Here is a 24399-nt window from a genome sequence, read left to right on the forward strand (position 1 = left end):
ATGTTTTGGCTCTGACTGCTCCCCAATGGGCCTTTCAGTATGGAAGACTAATGGGCATAAAATGCGTTTTCCCATGATTTTAAACCTATACAGTTTCTGCTGGTTCCAAGTTCCTAAAAACATAACATCCTATTATGCATAATTCTTGGGACCTGTATTCATTCAGATAACGAGTCTTTCCGTAATTTTGACCACCATGCCTTAAGTCTACTAAAAAATAATATAAACTAAAGCCAACAGGAAAATTAAGCATTCCTTATATCTTAGTTGGGATCAAGGTACTGTTTTATTATTACAGCGAAAAAGGAAATCAATTTTAAAAATATAAATTATTTGATTGAAATGGGAGCCTTCCCGCAGTTCAAAACCTTAGGGATAACAGGTTTCCTGATAATGGATCCCACATCTCTTTCCCAGCAACTCTCAATCCATGTTTAGCATCCCTTTAACCTACAGTAAAAGATTTTGAAGTAGCTTATGAAATATGTTTAAATCAGAGTCTGTCTGGGTCCCTGCCAGATTACAGTAAGATTTAATTTCTCTTCCCAGAGAAATTGGCTCTGCAATTGCTAGAGATCGCTTCAAGGAAAGAAAGCTGTGTTGGAGATTGTATATGAGTTCTCTGCTCAATAGATAAATAAAATTTTACATTATCTTTTAGGCAGGATGATTTAATCTTTGGCCCCGTCCAGTTCATTAGTGTGAATGGAAGTGAACCATAAGGATAAAGCGACCTTCCGTGAAAATTACATTCAGGTTCATTTGCTTTGAATGGCCCACTCTGCCCAATTATTGCTAACTAGTGATGGGTGAATTTATTCGGCAGGCGCGAATTTGCGGCGAATTTGTGTGATTCGCCGCCAGCGAAAATTTGCGGCAAAAATTCGCCGGCGTCAAAATTTTTTTTTCGAAAAAACGGACGCCAAAAACGGGTGCCGGCGTCGAAAAAACGGGCGCCGGCATCAGAAGCGGGCCCGGGGTCAAAAATGAGACGCCGGCGCTGTTTCGCCCATCGCTATTGCTAACAGAGAAAACTCTCAAAATGAATGTCATCTTTCAGCCAACACCCAGCTAAGAAATCATACCGCTTGTAATAAAAAGAATCCTTCGCCCTAACGAAGGTTGGCATTGTATTCTCCTAGATTACATTGTAAGGCAGCTGTGGCATATTAAATATTGAGCAACTTGGTCTGTGCCATGCTTCTCTCAGGGCAAGAGGCCAATAAAATTATCTTTTGTGACAGTCAGGCAGAAGAGCATTTGTATTTTGAAAAACTCTGCATTTTGCAAATCGAGTTGGATGGATAGCCATATCAGATAAAATGTAGAGCTTCATTTCTCTGCCTGAAAAAAATACATTAAAAGGATTACAGTTTCCTTCTCCCACTATTCTTACTGTCAACATTAAGTAATAACTACCTTCCATAAGGGAGCTTACAAAATAAATAATAAAGGACAGTTCGCCATATATATGGCATTATTCAGATGACGGTGACTGGCAGCAACAAGATATTAAAGAATTGGCTGTGTCCGGCCTTTAGCTGATCATGGGTGACAGCCTAATAGTGCTTTTGTCAGTAGAAGCGACAAGAGGTGCCACACAGAGATCACACATATATAATTGCTGTAAAAACAAATCTGTTCATCGGAACAAATTGGTAGCACAATGTGTCTCATTGTCAAGCTGCATATATGTATTTTTTTATTTCTTATCTGTGACTTGTCTTTAGCAAGGCCCGGATTTCTAGTTTGCAGCACAGAAACAAGAGGTGACCTTTTCAGATGAAATGACCATTTCACTAGAAGCCTGTGCTCCCATTGTATTGTTACATTGCGTTCTGCATATTTGGATTGTTAGCACAAAGAATACTTAAAGAAAAAAAGGATGTGACATTTTTTTGAATTCCCAAAAATAATAAAAAATATAGAAGTGCTAAGGAGTAATCCAAAATAACTCTGCACATGGCAAGGAAAAAATGTGTTGACAACAAAGCAAGTTTTAGTTTTCAGGCAGGGAACAAGAAAGCAAGCTGCCAGCCAACAGGGAATTTCTGTTATTTACTTGGAAAATTACAGGCAGCATAAAAAGATTGTACCAGTCATTAAAATGAAGAGAATGACTAACAGTGATTATAAATTAAAAGGAATGACCAACATGGAATTCATTTTCTGCTTTTGGAAGAAGGTACTTGAGAAAGTGTCAATAGAGATATCCTTTGGTAAAAATACCTGTATACAGTATATCTATTAATTTTGTCTAAAAATGCAGTAAAATGTTAGGTATGGGATCTCTTATCGGGAAGCCTGTTATCCAGAAAATTTCAAATTACAGAAAGGCCATCTCCTATAGAGATCCAATACAATTTAATCAAACATTTTTTTAAATTATTCATTTTTTCTCTATAATAATAAAACTGTACCTTTTTATAATAATTGTATTTATAGTATATACTAAATAATCTTTAGATTGCCTAATAAGCATGTCTAGCCCTGATAAAAAAAAGCCCACAATAGTCTGCATCCAACCAGCTTAGTTTGTACAAATAACTCATCTGCAGATCAGCATCTGCACTGAGGACTGACGTGTTTTAGGCATTTATCTTCCTTGGTATCTTATTAAAACTCAAATTATGGCTTCATATTCATTATTCCCTTAATTAACCATTCTGTTCCTTTAATTCTGGATCAGTGGAGCAGTTGCAAGGAAACCTCCTCTGCTCCATTAGTAAGGATCAAGAAGCTATTAATGAGAGAATGGTTGATTAGTAAGTACTGTAGATCAGGCAAATGCATGTTGGTAAAGGAATGTATCAGTTCATATAATGTAATATAGCACTGTGTTGCTATGCCTTACTTACCTACCTATAAAGAGAAAGATTTACACCAAAGTTAGTTTAAGCTTACATTTTCCCCCAGTGTGGAGATGAATTATATGTTTTTCTGTTGCTTACTATATAAAATGCACCCTTACAATAAATAATAAAGTTGTTTATTGAGATAGGCTAAAGTGGCATTATTTGACAAGACCAACATTATTCATGTGCTTCAAATAGTTTTTAACAATTATTAAGATTTTGATCTAGATATGCTAAATGGGATACTTCCATTAGTATTAAAAGTGAGTCGTTGGAAGACAAATAGCAACCTGAAACATGCAAAGTCAATTTCTAAGGTAGATTAGTGGCAGCTTTTTACCAAATTGCTTACAAATGTGTATATTGATACAAGATGGCTACAAATTAGCTTAAAATGTTATTTTTTCTGAATCACAGATCTCAAAATTGTGCTGCTTTCTCATATCTACTGCCAACTCTGAAAATTAGTTACTCAAGTTTATAAGCCATAAGCTATGAACTATACAGATGGAGCAGAATGAATGGTCACAATACTTAAAACTTTGAAATGAATGGTGTGTCATGTGTGCCAGATGTATCCCTAAAGTCTGGCAAATGTGCCATGGACTCATTATGAAACATTAGTTCTTATCCTCAGTTTTATAGAACAGAGTCAGACTAGAGTTCATAAGACACAGTAAAGAAGAATATATTTAGGGCCAACACTTATTATTAAAAAAAAAAAAGTACATAAAGAAGGGGTTGGCAGGAGTCCCGAGCTCTGCAGATACAGTAGATCTTTGGGTAATTTAACAAATTAAACCAAGCCCTGATGTATGCATGCTGCAACCCTTCTGCCATTAGTGATCTCAGTATTGGACTAACCATGAACCTCTAAGAACCAGTAGAAGAGGGCATACTGGAAAGGGAAAGTTGCTGGGGCAGCGTGATTGGTTGTACTGGGCATGATCTGGGTTTGGATGTCCTGATGGGAGGGAGGGTTCACAATATGCATTCATTTTATTTGATTTTAGATACCAAGGATTAAATACTTTTTTTTCTTATAAAAAGCATATATCGGTACAGATTGTGTTTAAATTTACAATACCAAAGGTTGCAATAACATAAAATTCCCTCAAGTGTGATGTTTGTGTTATTATTACTTGATCATATTAAGTGCATAAATATTGAAAAAATACTAAAAGGAAATGATTTATACAGCACTAACAAGTTAACTTTTTACTTCATCCCAAATGAGAAAAAGAACATAGATAAAGACACAATAATAAACTGGAAACCTATTTCTGCTGATTTAAGTATTCCTGATAATAATCTGCTGAAAAAGCTTTTATTGCAGAACATACATATAAAACAAAGAGAAACACTAAAATAAATCACTAAAAAGCCTCTCATCTAATAGGATTTTGGAAACAGTGCTGGGCATATCTGCCACACTTTTTAAAATCATTGTCATTTTTTTAATTCTGATATCCCAAATATATAAATTGCTTTGTGCCACAGAGTCTGTTAAGTATGAGAGTATAGTTGCCTCTGCATTTATTCCTCTGAATTCCAAGAACAAGACCACCCATGTGTCAATAACTATCATTCCTTGCATCAAATAGATTTAATGTTATATATAGCCAAAGGTATGTCTTCTAAACTGTATGTTGATGGCTTAGGTATAGGTTATGCAATTCACAGTAAAACAAAGTAGCAGGGTTTCGGAACTTTTTGCTAGGGTTACTAGATCACATCTACTCACAATACTGAAAACTCTACTAGAAAATCCAGATGGGCTGCAATGATACAACATTAATTTTAAAGAATTTTTGAGTGATCGGGTAAGTCTACTTTTGACTTACCCTGTGGCTTTACATTCCTGGCTGACTCATCTTTACTCTCAGGACAAGTGTCTGGTCACACATCACCCAATTCCATTCCTGTTTACTGACTTAATCGTTATCTCTTGCTGCTTCTTTCCTATGGAATTCCATCCGTCAAGAGTCAAGAGTGAGTTTATTGTCATTTCATCCATATACGTATGTACAGTACACAGTGAAACAAAACAACGTTTCTCTAGGACCATGTTGCTACACAACATAGATGTACCGGACAACAGACAAATAGTGCAAGTGCCTGAATTACTCCATAGAGAAACCCATGTCAAGTGTTTAAGAAAAATTAAATTTCATCTCTTAGAGCACTTGGACCACTCTTGGCTCGATCTTGGTAATGCCTCAATCAATTTAACCTGAAGCACTTGTTACCCTTCATGTTTATGGCTGGATGTTACCTATGCACCTATAGGCTCTACGCAGCAAGGACCGATTTTCTCTTGTATCTTAACAATTAGCACCAAATCTTGAATATAACAGAATTATCATATTTATTTATATATTTTAATGTATTACTCAATTAATAAACAGTGCTGTGTATACAGGAAGCGATGTGTATAGAAAAATAGACATACAGTACAGCATGTATCGTTACAAAAAAAATAGGAAATAGTGAAGAGTTTTCTTTGGATTGTGTTTTGGTTTCAAAGTTGACAAAGTGATTTCTAAATGAAAGACTTTACAGAGTTTGTGCATTTGCTAGAGCCGACATGTCTTGTGTCAAGCATAGTCATTTGCTTGTGCCAGCAGGATATATCTGAAGATTACACCTTCGCTAGTGGCAGCAGGTTGTATCTGCCTAAAGAACCAGCAGATGATATCCAAAGCTTACACGTTTGCTATTGCCGGCAGGTCATAGCCAAACCTTTGCAGTTATGTGACATTTTCAGTGTCTGTTTTATTAGCAATTTAAGCCGAGACATACATAGAAAAGTAAGTGATTTCTTATTTGCCAAACACAAAAGCTTCTGCTGCCCAAGCAAATATGCCTGTCTGTGTACAGCTTCCACTTTTGTAGCTGTCTGCTTCTGTTTATAGAAGCAAACCTCCATTTATTAGCACAAGCGTTTTCATCGGCATTATCAAAAACATGAAAGAGACATCTCCTGGCTGTTCATAAATAGTTCTAGAAAGCCAATAAAACTAGAGATGGCTTCCCACAATTAATATAATTTCACCTCCCGCGTATTTGTTTTCACCTGTTTGACATCATATATGTGTTCTTTTTATGCATGGCAATATCTGATTATCTTTAAGTGCTCTTCCCAGAAACCTGGCATATAGCAAGTATACTGTATATATATGTTATTAATGGTGTGGTGGTTGCATTGTGAGAGCTTTAGAAATGCGGTAAAGTAAAACAACTCATCTATGTAATGCATTCTAAAGTATTTAAATCTGCTCTTGAATTTAACACAGTAGAAATACCTATTATATATATAATGCTCTTTCCCTGATTCAGCCCATAGAACAAATGAATATTTTTTTGTTTGTTTTCTTTTTATCAGTTATGTCTTCCACTTTTTTATTAATGCTACTAGCTTTACCAATTTGCATATATGACTTTATGAACTTTCACATTCATTTTTAAAGGCCAACACATGCTGGTTGAACTATCTGCTAAATGCATTCTTAAAGATTTCACATTTTTTCCAGAGGTATTTCACAATATACCTATATTACTATATGATGACTGCAATACTTTTACAAAATGTTTGCATCACAGATAAACCATCACTAGCATCTTAAAATAGCACAATAAGTAATTTCTAAGAAGATTAAAGAAGATCTATCAAAATGCATAGGGCTGCATAATAAAAAGGTTGCTACATGTCATGTTACCTATAGCAACCTATCAGCAGGTACCATTTAGTGGTCAACTGTTGTTTTTTTTCGTAACTTATATTTTTATTTGTTTTTACAAAAGTACAATCACATTGAAGGATACATTTATCATATTTTAAACAATGTGCCAATTATTTATAATACCTTCTATAAAGTATGCTCTAGATATAGATAAGTAAAAGAACCCTATAGTTCATGCTTTAAACCATAATTGGTAGAGAATCATTATCTATTACTAGGCACTTTCTCATTTATAAGGCTAATTGTAGATATTAAATGAAGGCACAGATGTAAATGCTATAGATTTTTTTTCCTATTATTAACCCAAATAACAAGGTCAATATATTGACCATAAACAGTGATAACACAATATTTGCTGTAACCATACATCTTGTTAATCGTCAAGCCGCAACACCTTTATGTTTGTAAATTCTGATTATTATTCAATTGATAGTGGTCAACTGTTTTAATGCATTACTGTACCTAGGCAAATGTTGTGACTTTTATAAGACAGGGAGGATAATGTTTTAGAAATAAAACCCAACTCCCGTGGTAAAACTGATATATAGCAGGTATGGGACCTGGTATTCAGAATGGGGCTTTGATCTTTCCATCATTTGGATCTCTATGCTTTATGTCTGCCAGAAAATCATAGAAATATAAAATAAACCCCATAGGCTGGTTTTGCTATTATAGGTAGGATCAAGTACAAGGCACTGTTTTAAGGTACCAAGGTCCCTCTATACTCATTGTTCCCCTTTCCTTGCTGTCTCCTGTGTGCCACAAGAAATGTGGTTCTTTCCAAACTTGAACTTGGTATCTGAAAATGTCATATTCAAGTCAGTATTTCTCACTTTCCTTTATATTCTTGGCTTTTAGCTTTGGGATGTTTATCATATAATAAAGGCTGTTTTTGTTTCCATGCCAAGCTTGGCTGGTTGATACTATTATTATAATGTAACTAATGGGCTTCTAAGACAACATTAAGATCTACAGAGATTATTACTCACAGGCAACAGTATTTTTGTCTCATTTTAGTGTACAGATCTCCAAATGCTATAATATCATTTATAAGAAGAATATATTGAATTTTTTTGCATGAGATAAAAATGCCTTCTATGTATATTGTACAAAAGAAAGAGAAGTTAAAGTTATTTTTTCAGGCAATATGTTAGCATCTCTTGATATATTAAAGAAGCTTTCATATTCATATTTTAATGTCTAAAATGTTTCAGAGAAATACTAAGATGGTGCAGTCAAAGGGCAATGACACCTGAGGGGCTATGTGTCAACTTAAATATGTTCTAGATAAGGGTTTAGTTGTACATTGTGATTAAACTGAAATACAATTCAGGTAATAAACAAAGCATCATTGCCATGATTTGTTACCTGACTTGCATCGCCACATAATCACAGTGTTTTTATGGACATTTCTGTTGGAAAATATGCCTGAAAGATAAATAGTTGGAAACTCATAGCATATGGTGTATGGTAGTATTATCACTTGAAAGCATTTGTTTTATATTTGCTCCTATGTGCTATAGGCAATAAATGTTGCACCTCTCAACCTTTGATTACACAGATTATACTTTTAGTAGGAATAGAAGCATTTCTCAGGATACAGGTTTGTTTGTCTGTGAGATATTAAGGGGGTTATTTACTAAACTCTGAATGCAAAAGTCAATGGGAGAAGTCCCAATGATTTTTTGATGTGTGCTAGGTTTTTTCGCAATACCCCGAAATTTTTGGAGTTTCCTGGTGAAGATTCTGAAAAAATCATGAAATTCGTGATAATCGGATGAAAAAATACGAAAAAAACCCGTGATTTTTACCTGCAAAGCAAATTTTCGGGAAAATTTAATAATAAGTATGTGTATTGAGATAAATTTCGGACTTTGATAAATAACCCCCTAAATGTAGCAGCAACATGTAGGTACCAAGTGTCAAAATCAACATACAGGTGAATGGTCAGAAACAGGCAGGCTGAAACAGTCAGAAACAGTTTGAATAATAGATGCTAGATTGAGAAAATAAATGGTGGTAATATGGGGAGGATATGGCACCAAATATTGTGGTTTGATGTTTTTGTTGCCCTTGAAATACACTTTGTGGCCCCTCATTCCCAAACCAAGTTTAGTAATATGACGGGATTCTCCCTTTGCTGCTATAACAGTCTCTGTTCTTCGGGGAAGGCTTACCAGTAGACATCAGTGCTCCCAATTCATCCCACATGTGTTAAGTTAAGGTCAAGGTTTTCCCTCTCCTATCTCAGCAAACCCATTCTGAATGGATCTTACAATGAGCCTGGGTGACATTATTGGGCAAAACAAGAAAGGTCCTTTTTGTAGGTGTTTTCTTCCTAAAGGCAGTGTCATGGGCAAATTTAGGCATGAAAATTCATACTCTGGTTGTTTCAAACACATGCCTGTCACTGCAAGAGTGGATTGGTTTTTATTTGACAGAGTGTGCCACTACCCTAATCCAGAGCCCCAGATTTCACTGCTCAAAGTTAAAGCAGCTGGTTGCAAGAATACCATTTTATTTTCCTATTACCACACACATACACACGCTGCAGTTGTAAATGGCCTTGAATGTTCTCATCATAAAGAATTCAAGAACAAGTCCTTTTGTGTTATGATTGGGAGGTGTTTTGGTATGATGGTATCTAAAAGTCTCCGATTCAATAGCCAAGGCTTGTTATCATTGGTGCAGAGGTCATGTGCAAAAAAAAATCACTTTCTCCTAGCTTTTCTGTTCCAGAAAGGATTAACAAGATCAATTGTACACTGTTTCCCACAAATGTTACTGTGATGTATGCTCTTTATCTAAATAACAATTTATACTAACAGAAACTGCAAGTTTAAATTTGCCCCATATTAATTCCAGTTCAAATTTGTTTAGTGAACAAACACAGGTTTGAAGGAAAATATGCCCTTTTGGGAGTAGGAGAGCCACAGTCCTTTCCTGTTTTGCACAATAAAGACTGTACTCATAGCAAGTCTGAAAAGGAACATTTACAGTATTTTGCAGTGGTGCTGTGTTAGTTACGTATTCTACCCTATTTACTCTGTAACCCTCTCTGTTCTGGAAAAACATACAGAGTGCCTCTTAAGAGGAGCAAATCTCAGCATACAATTTCCCTACTGTATTTGGCTCAGCAAGTGAATAAACATGATTTATCAAGTTCCATACACTGAGCACACTGTAGATATTCAGATCCTCAGCATGGGTTTAAAAGAGAAACATTTTTCTTTTATTTCAGATGAGATTTGCTGCAGTGAGTTGAGCTGCCGCACATTCCCCAACAGGCATTCATGAATGCTATAAGATAAAATGGTGATACAGCCAGCAAATGAGTCATATGATGTTCATAATGTAAGAAAGATTACTGTACCTGATTACTGTACCTCTTTGCAGCCTGAAGACTGCAAATGGATTGAACCAAAAGTTTTTTTTTTTGTGCTATACATGTCCAACTTTAATTAGGTATATGGGTTAACAGGCAGGTCAAAAGTCTACAGTAGCTTCAGGACTAATGTGTCAAAGTAAGGAAAAGCTTGGTACTGAAAAGGAAGCAATAATCCCAGGAGAATCAATAATAGTGTGACCTGGTGTCATACGTTATGACTGCTAATGGAAGCTGGAGTATAAATGTTTCAAATTAATCCTTTCAACGGTAGCAGTCTCCCATTACCTATATAAACACGCTGCATGTTGCTTTGCCAGTCCAGAGACGGTCAGAAATTCTAACATTGAAGCATATTTCACAAACAGGTTGTAACTCTACTTTATGGATACTCTAATGACGCAAAAGCTATAATGAATTTGGACATCAGCAGCCATTTTCTCTTGATTTTTGCTAATTACAGTAAAGCCTTCTAGCTATGTGACCATGATTTTTCACTTAAACCATTTTGTTGAAAAAGTAATTTTTATCATACTTCAAATTAGGGAAAGAACATTTGCTCCTCTTGCAGTCCAAAAACATACTGGTATTTGTATTGTATTGTGATGAAAAATAAGTTAGCATGTGAGTGCATGTAATAGAGACACGCCCCCACTCTATCTCTATATCTGCATCTCCTTAATAGTATGCTAGTGAATATTAGCCCAGCAACATTTAGGTGAAGCTCTATTCCTATGAAAACCTGGATCTTGCTACTGGCAGATGCACAAAGACATAAGTACATTTCCTTTTTTGGTGCCTTCAACTTGTTATTATTTTTTCATAAGCTTAATAGAAATTGATTAAGTTGAAGCAGAGTTCTCTTCACAAATCGTACAAGGCTTACAAAGTAATAGTAGCAACAATGAAAACTATTAATACCTTTAATAACTCCAGAGCCTTCTCACTTGAATATTATAAATAGTACCGAAAGCTTTCCTAGTCATTCAAGTATAAATGGAACTTAGAGAAAGTAAGTAAAGTAAGCCACAGTCTTTGCCATGCTCCATAATCTTTCTGAGGGATAACAAGCAGATGCAAATGTTTGATTTCCAGCCATTCATTTTGCATTACAGTTAAAGGATTTCTCTGTAAATCCCAAATGCAGGGGAATTTTCATTCTACTCTAAATGGCTGTAATGGATACTATATCTTTCAATGCAGCTCTGGTAGTTCTGTAGCTGCATTATGCAATAGCAGACTTTCATTTTCATCAAATATAAAAGTGCTGCCTGTCACAATTACTGTAACATAAACCTGACAATTATATAACAGGATGAAACCACAACTGCAGATGTTGAAAATTTAAAAAGCAGGTAAAATGTATACTGCCCAAAAAAAACCACCACCGTGAGGAGTTTTATTTCCTAGATAAGCATGTTTTTCATTTATTACACATTTTGTAATGGAAGTTTCTATTATCTATTTTATAGAAATGTCAGCCCGGAAATCACATTGGCCACACCCTGTTATAACATGGCTATGCCCTGTTTTGATTGACCTGTTACACCCTAGACATGGTCCCAAAAAATTTGGCAGTGTTACAGATCTGTATTTTAGGTTTGTTAAAGTTGGATTGGACCCATGAATACCCTGATTTTTTGCTGAGGCTTAACAGACTTATCCTTTTGCACCTTTAAGCCTTCAAATGAGAATGAAAGGGTTTATTACTAGAAGAGGTTCCGATTTGTTTGGGGGGCCCCTATCACAGGTGCAAGATTCAGCTCCTAAAAATGCCACCTCCATTGCATACCACTTACCTCTTACGCGATCTGGGACAGGGAGGCAACAACACAAGCAGTTCTGGTGGAGGGAACAGGCCTGGGTCAGTGGGGCCATGGGGCCCACAAGGCCTAGTGTCCCGACGTCCCACTCCAACCCTGGTTCGGTGCTGTCACAGATCTTTATGGCCCAGGGCCACTCTAGAGGGACTGGGAGACAATGGTGGCACAGCATTCACTAAAATAGTTCAAATTTCTACTGGTTTCTTGAAAGCAAGAAGAGTGCATCAACTTTTTGGGCTTTATTTATCAAAATCAAAATCCGAGTATTTAAAATATAAAAGTCTGACCAAACTAGAATCTACGATTGGACCTTATTTGTTCTTAAAAAAAGCACAATTTCATTAGATTCGGGACAAACTCGATAAAGTCAAGTGAAAACCTGTATCGTGCGTTTTTCCAGAGTTATCCCAGAATCGTTCAATCTTTTTGTGCTTTTTCCCGGAATGTCCGAATTTTGGGGATTTTTTTGGGGATTTTTTTGGGGATTTTTGCCCGAAAAGTCAGAGATAGTCAGATTTATGGGCTAATTCCAGCGCAGACCACAAAAACTTCAAAATAGGATAGGGACCTCTCCCATTGGGTAGGTCTGAGATGCAGGATTTTTGGAATCAACCTTTTCCATCCTCGGGGTATAATAAATCTCCAAAACAACTTGATTTTTTTCAAGTTTTTGGCATTCAGACTTTAATAAATAACCCCCTTTATGTATGAACAACAGAATGGAACATTTATTTTCCTAAGTCATTTGTCAGACTTTTGCCACCTGACACTTATAGATGTTGTACACATCTCAGAACTGAGGGGCCTGTTTTTTGGCATGGGTTTGGCTAACAAATTGCTTGTATTATGATAACTTAACTGTTTGGTTGGTTGCAAGTGGACACCAAACATCTGATCAGTGTGGCTGTCTGTCTTATTTCTTTAAGGGGATCTCCACCCAAACACTGTTTTTAAAGGGATACTGTCATGGGAAAAAAAATGTTTTCAAAATGAATCAGTTAATAGTGCTGCTCCAGCAGTATTCTGCACTGAAATCCATTTCTCAAAAGAGCAAACAGATTTTTTTATATTCAATTTTGAAATCTGACATGGGGCTAGACATATTGGCAATTTCCCAGCTGCCCCAAGTCATGTGACTTGTGCTCTGATAAACTTCAATCACTCTTTACTGCTGTACTGCAAGTTAGAGTGATATCACCCCCTCCCTTTTCCCCCCCAGCAGCCAAACAAAAGAACAATGGGAAGGTAACCAGATAACAGCTCCCTAATACAAGATAACAGCTGCCTGGTAGATCTAAGAACAGCACTCAATAGTAAAAACCCATGTCCCACTAAGACACATTCAGTTACATTGAGAAGGAAAAACAGCAGCCTGCCCGAAAGCATTTCTCTCCTAAAGTGCAGGCACAAGTCACATGACCAGGGGCAGCTGGGAAATTGACAAAAGGTCTAGCCCCATGTCAGATTTCAAAATTGAATATAAAAAAATCTGTTTGCTCTTTTGAGAAATGGATTTCAGTGTAGAAGTCTGCTGGAGTAGCACTATTAACTGATTCATTTTGAAAAAAACATGTTTTCTGATGACAGGATCCCTTTAATGAATGAAAATGTGATTCTAAGCAATTTTCCAATATACCTTCCAGTGGTTTTTAAAGTGAATTATAAAACAAATTGCAATTTAAAGCAGATTTTGTTTATGCCTTGCTGTTCTCTGGTTTTGACTCAAAATAATGTAGTTAAGTCAATTCTCCAAAAATAATGTAGTTAAGTCAATTCTCTATTAACCAGCTGGCTTCTGCTATGTTGTTTTAGGAGTCAGAACCAGAAATGCAGAGAAAATAAGCAGCCAGACAGTTTGTGCTTTCAGTAGCAATTACATTTGCAAATAACTTTTAAAACCATGGAACAATTTTATTTAATGTATCCTGAAAGGGGAAAAAACAGTTTTTTGGGAGTTCCCTTTAAAGTGAATTCCCAAAAAACCAATCACTTTTTTTTTCTTCACAAGTGCAATAACTTTGTTTATGGTATGACTAATGGAACCTGGAAACATTTGAGACTTGTTAAATATAGGCTTTAGTAATTGCAATCAGGCATTTAGAAGCTCCCACATTTCTGACTAAAGAGATCCCTGTGTGCTTGGTGATAAGGGCTACTGGGTTTTCTTTCCAATCTGTTGATGTTAGATGAGTGTTTATTTTAACTATTTAAAAAAAAACTATTTTAAGCATATAGTTTATTCTATTGCAAGCATGTAATTTGCTTGAGACCTATAAAATCCTTTTGTCCTCTGCTTCATAAAAAGGAGTCATAACTTTTGCATTTGCTATGAGGTTATCATTATGTGTAGTAAAAACAGGGCTGAAAAATATAGCTAGGAAACAATTCGACTCTCAGGCAGCGCAACTTTAGATAATGACCTCCCGCTGGACTGTATACTGGTAAGCCAAGATTTTGTTTATTTTTTTTAATAAGAAAACAGCTTCTGCTAAACTATTTTTTTTCTTGAGGTACACAGAAAAAGCAATTCTTTCATGTTAATAGTAGGTAATAAGAAATATTTTGCCTACATACTTTAGATACATGATCCAGTACCCAGGCTCCCTATGTTGTGTTTGCAGTGAACTACAACCACTAGATCTAAGCTTTATGTAACCATTACTATGGTAATCATTTTTTATTGTGTCTTTTTTATGTAAAAAAACACTGCTTCTACCAAGTGCTAAAATGGAACTCCAGACCAGCTATGAACCCCCAAAACACATAGATAACAACTGAAACCCAGAACAGTATCCAAGATTTGTATAAGGAATTGTCATAGAAATCAAAGCCAATTAAAAGTCAGCAGTAGCGGGCTTCTGACAAAATTGTCGATATTGCTGATTTTATGGGTGGACTGAGGTACAAAAACAAGGAGCTGTCTCTTCCAGAGAATTGAGCACCAGGCTATAGATATATTCAGAATTTTCGAATTTCAAAAACGTTGAATTTCGAAGTAATTTTTGGATACTTCGACCATCAAATAGGCCAAATTTCGACTTCGACTTTGATTCAAAGTGAAAAACTTCGACTTCGAAAATCGAAGTACTGTCTCTTTAAAACCTCTTAAACCTGCCGAATCGCTGTTTAGCCTATGGGGGACCTCCTATTACCTATCTTGAGTGTTTGGGCAAGTTTTGAGAAATCAAAGGATTTTTGGTAAAATCGTACGATCGTACAATTAAATCATTCAAGTTGTTCGATTCGAACGATTTAATCGTACAATTTTAAAAATCCTTCAGCTTCGAATGTCCAACTACCCTATTCGATGGTCGAATTTCGAAGTTCAAGTATGCAGAGCTTTACATGAATGTGGCACTTGGAGTGTGATGGATGTAGACTTAGGATCATGAGCAGAAATCAATTCATTTAATTATTAGTCAAGAATTTCTATTCTCCCATGTGGAGCACTGTATTGTTAAGAATGTATTGCTGGCTGCACCTCCTAGCTGTTAGGCACATTAGATGCTTTGCTTTTTTTAATATAGGGAAGGGTTTAAAACTTAATTTTGTTATTCCATTGTTTTACACTATTTAAGGTGCAATTTGTTACTTTACTAATTCTAAGGGTAATGTCACACCTGGAGATTCAGGGAGATTTAGTCACCCGGCGACCAATCGCCTCTTCTTTGGGGCAACTAATCTCCCCAAACTGCTTCCCCCTGTCTTCCGCCTGCTACAATGAAAAAACATCTGTGGCATGGTAATCGCGGTGCTTCGTTTTCCGAAGTTGCTCAAAGTTTCCTGCAACTTTGGCCAACTTCGGAAAATGAAGCACCACGAGTGCCATGCCTCAGGCGTTTTTTGATTGTAGCAGGCGGAAGACAGGGGGAAGCAGTTCGGGGAGAGATTAGTCGCCCCAAAGAAGAGGCAATTAGTTGCCGGGTGACTAAATCTCCCTGAATCTCACAGTGTGACCTTACCCTTAGGTGTATGGCATGCACTTAATGAAAGTTAAAAGGAAGACAATTAGGAAATGCACACAATTGTCCTCTAAAGAAGCAATAATCTTAATTTTCTAAATGTATTGATGATACAAGAGAATTGATGTGCTGATGTCAATGGAACACTAACCAACCATACCCCCAAATTCTATTTCAGCGCTGCTTTACAACACTTGCCAGTATGCCACTACTGATCCCTAACACAAATTAGTTGTGCTCATGAGTCATTGTTTAAAATGTGTTTAAAATGTGTTTGTTGTTTAGCCATTTGTTTGATGTCTTCCCCACATCTATATCTTGTTAGTATTGAAACATCAACAAGTCATAGAAGTGGGAAGTAAGGAATGACAGGCTTAGCCCTATAGTTAAAAAGAGGTAGAATTTATATTCCTTTTATAACCAGTGAAAAGTTTGTACAGGTACTGAAATGGTGAATGTGAAAACATGCAGAGGCAGATGCAGCGAATCTGTTATTTATAGCTCTTGATATATTTATTAGAATGATGTAATCTTGAAGGTTCAGGGTAATGGAAATATGTTGAATCCCATTATTGTGTAATTATAAAAGTGTAAACTCCATTATATTACAATTATCAGACTGTAACAATGTACTTTATTATTTAGCTAAATTATGGTGTAAATTGTATAACAGTTTCTACATTATTCTTTCTATATTTAATCCGTTTTAATACACAGCTTGGAAATTTTCACAAAATGAATCATGGCATTGTCTTTTTTTAAATTTGGTTACAGATGATGATTTTTTTCATGAACTCCCAGAAACTTTTCCATCTGACCCACCAGAGCCATTGCCCCACTTCCTCATTGAGCCAGAAGAAGCTTACATTGTGAAGAACAAGCCAGTCAATTTATACTGTAAGGCCAGCCCTGCAACGCAAATCTACTTCAAGTGCAACAGTGAATGGGTACACCAGAAAGACCATCTGGTGAATGAAAAAGTAGATGAAACTTCAGGTAGGTAAAGATTTTTATTTCCATGTGTATTTCCCCTTTAACAATTAACTTGATAAGGACAAGGACAGACAGGGCTTTTGTTGACCCTATCCATCATTTCCATAATCACAGACTGCACACCAAATTACAGGAAGAAAATCTTCTCTTGTGCCTGTATGTTCACTATTCACACAGTTTTATGAAACTGAAGTCAATACACAGGTGACCAGATTCTATTATGTGTTATTTGGCAGCTAAGATAGATAGCTACCATATATGATCCAATCACATTTTATGCTGACTCTACAAATGTTGCTGTCAGGTAACATTTGTATTTCTAAAGTTATTCTTCAGATAACACTGGCTGAAATATGTAGAATAGAATAGAACTGAGCTGTAAAATAAAATCCTCAAATTAACTCTGCTCTGTTTCATGGGATATATTACATATTGGCTAATATCAATTAGTGATGGGCGAATTTGCGCCATTTCGCTTCGCCGAAAAATTCGCGAATTTCGCGCGAAATTCGTGAAACGGCGAAAAATTTGCGAAACAGCACCGGCGTCTCGTTTTTGACGCCGGCGTCCGTTTTTAGAAAAAAAACATCGGCGAATTTTTGCCGCGGATTTTCGCGGGCGTTTCGCAAATTTCTTCGCTGGCGGCGAATCACGCAAATTCGCCGCGAATTCGCGCCTGGCGAATAAATTCGCCCATCACTAGTATCAATATATTTGTTTTCTAGACAGGTGCCTATTATAGTATAATATAATGGAATTGCAAGTTCAACTGGAACAGTGTAATGAAAATTGGAGAGCATAGCCATTATAATTGCATGTGTGCTTCAGTATCAAAGCACCCAGATTCCTTAACAAACCATTCATTTCTCCTAGTAGTTGTTCAGTTAGATAATTAAGTACGTTCCAATGTAAGTTGGTGGTTGGATCCTTTTCCAAACATCCATCTAGTAGAATTAAGTCAAAGGCAACTGGACATTTAGGAGCACATTTACTAAGCTCAAGTGAAGGATTCAAATGAAAAAAACTTTGAATTTCGAAGGTTTTTTGGCTACTTTGACCATCGAATTGGCTACTTCGACCTTTGACTACGACTTCGAATCGAACGATTCAAACTAAAAATCATCCGACTATTCGACCATTCGATAGTCGAAGTACTGTTCCTTTAAAAAAAACTTTGACTACCTACTTCGCCACCTAAAACCTTCCGAGCACCAATGTTAGCCTATTGGGAAGGTCCCCATAAGCTTTCTAAGCTTTTTTTGATTGAAGGAAAATCCTTCAATCGATGGATTGAAATCCCTCGAATCGTTTGATTCGAAGGATTTAATCATTCGATCGAACGATTTTTCCTTCGATTGAAGCATTTGCGGTAAATCTTTCGACTTTGATTTTCGAAGGATTTTACTTTGAGGGTCGAATATCGAGGGTTAATTAACCCTCGCTATTCGACCAATAGTAAATGTGCCCCTTAGTGGCCTATTTACTAAAAATTTTTATTTTTCTCATTATTTCAATAAAAAAAGCACCTGACCAAACTCCCATCCATAATTTCACCTTATTTAGCATTAAAAAAAAACTAGATAAAATCGGTTTGGAAAACATTTTAAAAAATTTGGGTTTTTGCCAAACAAAAACAAATTTTTCGGGTCTCCTGTCCGAAATATTTTTCGTGATATCACTCGAAACCCACAATGTTTTCAGATTTTTGGATGAAACTCAAAGCAGACCATGATAAATTTGAATTGGGACCTTTGCTATTGACATTTACAGGACCTCGACAGGTTGTATTATTTTCGGAATCTAACTTTTAGCAGCCCTTGTGTATAATAAATTTTGAAAAATTCGAGTTTTTTCCCCTCTAAAAAATTGAGCTTTCTAGTGAAAAAAATTCAAAATCAGTTGAACTAAAGAAGCCACTCGGATGAGTGAGGAGACGTTTTCAAGAAAACTCTAAGGGGTATATTTATCAAAGAGTGAAGTTAGAGATCTGCAAAGTGTTCTAGCATGAAATACCGCCTCTCTCCATTTATTTCTATGGGATTTTTAAAGGCGTATTTATCAAATGGTGAACTTTAACTTTTACCCTTTGATATACTCCTTTAAAAATCTCATAGAAATTAATGGAGAGAGGCGGTATTTCACTTAGTGGACTGTAATTATATAATTATAATTATACACCTAAATGTCCAGTTGCCTTTGACTTAATTCTACTAGATACAGTACTGTATATCATGAGAATCTTGATAAGACATATTTTTTGAACATATATGAAGATAGGTTGAAAGGAGTGATCACAGCTACAGCCTAGACAAATGTTTGTTTTGTCAACAAATGAAAATTTATATAGAAGAACAACATTTTTTGTTTATAAAGCCTGTGATAAAGGTTTTCCATAGCGAGCAGCTATATGATGGACCCCCTTCTACCACTCACCCCCTTTCCCTTCCTCTTCCTGTACATATTTTAGGAGCTCCACATATGTAACCCAGGATTGCAGGTTGTAAGTGAGCATGGAAGGTTACTAAAGAACAATTTAAGTGCTCTCAGAGACTGAAACCCAATGTAGGGTGCAGGAGGTTGGGGCCAGAATAACATAAGTTAGTAAGTAAGTTAGTGTGGCAGAAAGTACATAAAGGCAGCGCCGTTTCTTAGGAAAGAGCCGCTTGAGGTGCCTCCTGTAATGCCGCCCCCCCGCCCGCTTACCTTTCCGGGGGGAGGCAGCAACACTAGTGCGGAGAGTGCAATTGCGCTCTCTAGCACTTGTAAAGCCGAATTTCCGATTTAAAAACTGGAAATCGGCTCTTAAAAGCACCAGGAGTGGCTTTTTGCCACCTCTGGAAAAATACCTGGCACTGCCACCTGAGGTTAGTTACTCAACTCGCCTCACTGGCGGAGCGCCCCTGCATATAGGCGTGAATGCAACAGCAGGAGTGTTCATCTGTTTATAATACACAAAAGCCATTAATATCTTGTAAATGATATGCTTATAAATGGTGCTTAGTGATGTCATCCACCAGTGCTCATTGATGTCATTCGTGTCACATGATTCACTGATATTTGTGTATTATAAAAAAATCTACTGTAAAATATGAGGATCATGTTGGAGTTCCATTACGTGTATAAAAGTGCCTCGTGCCTGGAACTTGGGACTTCTCATAATATTCTTATATTTACAAAAGGGGTACATTATTCCCTAAATATTCGACTGACTAAATTTCTGCTTAAACCTCTGAACTAAACTTCAGTGTTCTAAAAATAACAATCGGGTTTTCTGCAGCAGCCCATATAATTAACAAACTAATTTATAAAGCATATAGATTATGCATGCATTTTTGATAGAAATCATCTTAATTGTTCCCCATGGAAGTCATTTTTACTGAAAAACAAACTTTTCTTTAAATCTTTTTTTACTGAAAATGAAAACAGGCATATTATTTTCTTTTCTTTTTTCAATTTTCTGAAACATTGAAAAATCACAGACTGTATTTATAATAATGAGGGTGCATCTGTTCTTTCTCTAAGGCACACATACAAAACAACCACATGGACCATTTTAAAACAGGTCACATGCAATGGACATTTCCAGACCAGAAAGAATTCAGCACATTATGTGCTGATGTCCTGTAAAATTGCAAAATACTTTGCAAGGATTCAGGTAGCTTTCCTGGGATATGTACCTCCACTTGGTCTAATTACTCTGAAAAATAACTCTCTCTGACATCTGCAATGTCTCCTGTGGTTTTCCTCTGAGTTTGTTTCACAGCATCAATTTAACACTTAGTACAAATTCAAAACTCAGTGCAAAATAAATTCTCCTCTTTCAGAGTTAAGTTTTCCAATGTGCCATACATCAGGAAATTCAGTGTTTTTAGCAACAGGCATTACAAATTTGTTGGAAAACAATTAAAGTGAAAATCTCTCAAACCATTAGTTTGATTTAGATATATGGCATTTTATTTCTGAAACACAGCTCATTCTTCTAACTAACCTTGTCAGTTTCAACCCTTGTTAGTGCTGAATTTGAAGCCAAGAAGTATATAAACTTGCTGTACGTGCATACAAAAATAGGTTAAAAAAACAAGAGAAAGTGGGAAGAAAGAGGCTGACAAAGTTCATAGTAATGTTGACTTGATTCTTAACTTTTTGTCTGGAAGTCATGGGTTCTTTTAATAATCCATGCAAGAGAGCAGGGACAGAGACAGTGTTCATTTTATCCTTTATCATTTATTGCAGTGTACTTGGAAACTATAGACCCTATTGTATAGTACTGCTTGAGGGCAAAGCACTGTACAGCAAAACAATAAATTAGTAGTAAACAAGTGGTAGTAGTAAACTTGAAAAAGTGGCCACTTCGAGCATTTGCACCAACATTACTATTAAAGACGTCCATACGACTTTTAGGTACCCGCCCTATTCAAATTAACCTAAAAACAATAGTGCAAGCGAAGTTTTGATGGGCAGAAATGAACGCTAGCGAAAATTCACTATGAAATGCTTGCCCAGCCGAAGTAACGCTAGTTAAAATTCGCCAGCATTCGGCTGCTGAGACACAACTTTGCATATTAGTGAATTAAAGTAGTGGTAACGAATTTGCACCGGGTGAAGTGGCGCAGAGTGTGGCGAAGTGGTTGCTGGCTAAAAATTCATCCCCAAGGAGTCACTGCAATAAGTAACAATAAGTGCAATAACGTACAGCTAGGTAGTATCACAACTGTTATACACATGCCCCAGTATGTAATAAATGGACTTAGTTCATAAAAAAATCTAGATGCAGATCAGTTTTACTAGTTCAAATAATATTTATTTTTTCACATAGTTAGGATGTGTTTTGCAAACTGCCAACAGAAAAATGATTGCACATTCTGTCACTGTCTATATTTTGTTGTGAGTTGGCGGGATGGGGTCATCAGTTACTGTATGTCCCCCAATCATAAAGCTTCAATAAAGAGATGCAGCCCTAGAAGACACTAGAACAACTAATTTGAACTTGGGTTAAGAGGATAATAATGGAACAATATGCCATATATATTTAAATAAATGAGTGATTTTGCACATGTTCAAAGACATTATAGCCATAAGTTGCAGGAGCTGCATATCTGATTATATAAGATCAGTCATAAAAAAATATGCAGTATGGCACTCTAATAAACAGTATAAATGAAACATTCTGGAGTTTCTGCCCCACTCAAAGGGCATCTGTTACAATAAAATAGGTACAGGCTAGTACAGCCCACACTCTTTGTTGGGGGGGGTAACAGTAATTTTTTTTTTTAAATCGCCTCCCGCCAGTGCAAGGACACCCACACCAAAGGGGAGTGTTGGGGACACATGCATGCGCATAATGAGTGAATGGCGCAACTTGCTTATTCTGCGCATGACATCACAAGATCATTATGCACATGCCCTGCAACAGTTATGCAGCGTGGCTCATAAATAAATTGAGCCATATTTAAAAAGCTCTTGTGGACATTCACAGTGCAAAGATTCAGTTTGTACATTAAATACACCACTCTTATCCAGCTTTATAAATATAACCATGCCCAGGGCAAATATATTCACTGTGTGAACCATTCTGTGATGCAGAAAGTTTATAAATGATCCCCAGTGTCTTGTACTTGATCACCAGTTTATATATAATTAATCCTTATTATTCAGGTATTCATTGATTGGTACACCCAAATAATACACAAAAAGGCACAACCTATAGGACCATGAAAAAAAAACTTTTTCTTAAAGAGCCATAATATCAAGATTTTGAAGTAAGACACAACAAGAAAGACAAAGCAATCAATACCATCAATCAGTACTTAACTGAAATAGTAGACATGAAAGAGGAACCTTCATTTTTATCTTTTAGCTTTCATAGGCTATTTGTCATGTCCATCTTGGTGTATGATATTCTTTTTCTGCTTTAGCAAATACCTACAAACAAACTATTGTCTGCCACTGTTTTGTCAGTTAAGTGCCCTTTTAAAGTAAATACTTCTTTTTCACTGAGTGGTAAGAGCTCACTTTGTAGCAAGACAAAAGTATCTGAAATTTCGTTTCAAACTTTTCAATAACGTGCCATACTTTGTAAGTTTTCAAAAACATCTAACATGGCTAATGTACTAGAGGAGTTTAGGAGCATTTATACTCTTTTTAACAGGGAAATAGAACATGGGTTGAACACAAGAGAACTAGGTAAACCTTTTCTTCCCAATCACATAAATAGGAAAAATGCTGTCTAGGAAAACAAAATGAGGGGGGGGGGGGATTATTTAGGAATATGGAAATGCCTAAGGGATAAAAGAAGTGACATTAGGTAATATGACTAGCAGCCCTCAAATGTACCTTCAATTTACGGTAGCTAGTATAGGTTATGCTTGTAGATATAGTTATCAAGTATATTTTGATTAGATGCTAGGCAGATCTTGTAAAATGGCTGCTAATCACTTGTAAATTCTTTGAAAATCTAAGTAGCTTGCTTATGGAAGAAAAAAAGAACATCACATTATGTAATGTGTGTATATATAGTAGAACATAAACTATAAGAAGCTTTGCGTGGCTCTAAGCCAAGAATATTCATACTTTGATTTGTGCCCTGCATGTCTGCTTCAGCTTGCACTTATTAAAACATAATCAGGTTAAAAGACGAAGAAGCATAAAAACCACACAGAGTAGGAAATCCTCTTAAATAAACTTTATATACTCACATAGAAAGATGAAGTGTGTTTTACTGGAGACGCTCATGTTTATCTCCTGGCAATCATAACGCTATTCATAAAAAATAAAGCTGATTTGCAGGAGAACTCTGCACCCTTCATTATAACACTTGTGTATATAAATATGTATGTAGGGAGGGTCTGTTACATATGTAAAGATGGAGATGCCATCAACATTCACACACAAAATAAATCTCTATTAGGTTGCGTAACAAGTCTTTTTAATTAGGTATAACACATCTATGCATTTACCCCAAATCCACCGCAACTTTCAATCATTTCATAAAGATCAAGGATTTCTACACTTGTTAATTTATAGATGGGCAGACTTTATTGCTACATCTATCAACGTTTTTCATATCATACGTTCATCTGACAACATGTGCTATGGGCTTTAAAGCATCACGTTCCTGAAGACTATGGTGTGAGGCTATAGTCCAAACTACATTCATTTCTTGATTTTATGGAAAAAATGCCATTTAATTCATTTTAATCGAAAAATATATCTTGCATGCTATAAAACTACCCAGGAGCAGCTTTTGTAGAATGTCCTAAGCAGAACACAACCAATTGATTTGAGCAGAGCTGGATCAGTGAATATCACAGGTGGACCAAGCAGTTGGACCAATGGATCAATTGTCAACTCAAGCGGGTGGATAAATCATTACTACAGGTGACATTCAAAAAGGCAGATGGATCAATCAGTAACTGAACAAAGGTGAATAAGTAGGAATTATTCATCTTTATATTGATCCCTAAAGATATCCGAGGAGCTTACACTGTTTGCGGAGACAGACTTAGTAGAAGTTTGAACACCACATTGATTGTAATAAAACATGTTTTCTGGGTCATATAATTGCTGCACCTAAACATAATGGCTATACTGTATAATCACACATTGCAAAGACAGTGTTCATGTCTAATAAAAATGTAC

At 36.2% G+C, this 24399-nt stretch overlaps 1 protein-coding gene across 2 annotated transcripts in view; it reads left to right on the top strand.

Annotated features, from left to right (window-relative positions):
* unc5c.S (unc-5 netrin receptor C S homeolog) overlaps positions 1–24399 on the top strand; it is a 265714-nt gene that overhangs the window by 151427 nt on the left and 89888 nt on the right. For both annotated transcript variants that reach the window (XM_018243405.2, XM_018243404.2), the window contains exon 2: positions 16543–16764. In XM_018243405.2, coding sequence (XP_018098894.1) covers positions 16543–16764 — 222 coding nt within the window. The remainder of the gene's footprint in view (positions 1–16542; positions 16765–24399) is intronic.

Source organism: Xenopus laevis, chromosome 1S (assembly GCF_017654675.1).
Source record: "Xenopus laevis strain J_2021 chromosome 1S, Xenopus_laevis_v10.1, whole genome shotgun sequence".
NCBI classification, from domain to species: domain Eukaryota; kingdom Metazoa; phylum Chordata; class Amphibia; order Anura; family Pipidae; genus Xenopus; species Xenopus laevis.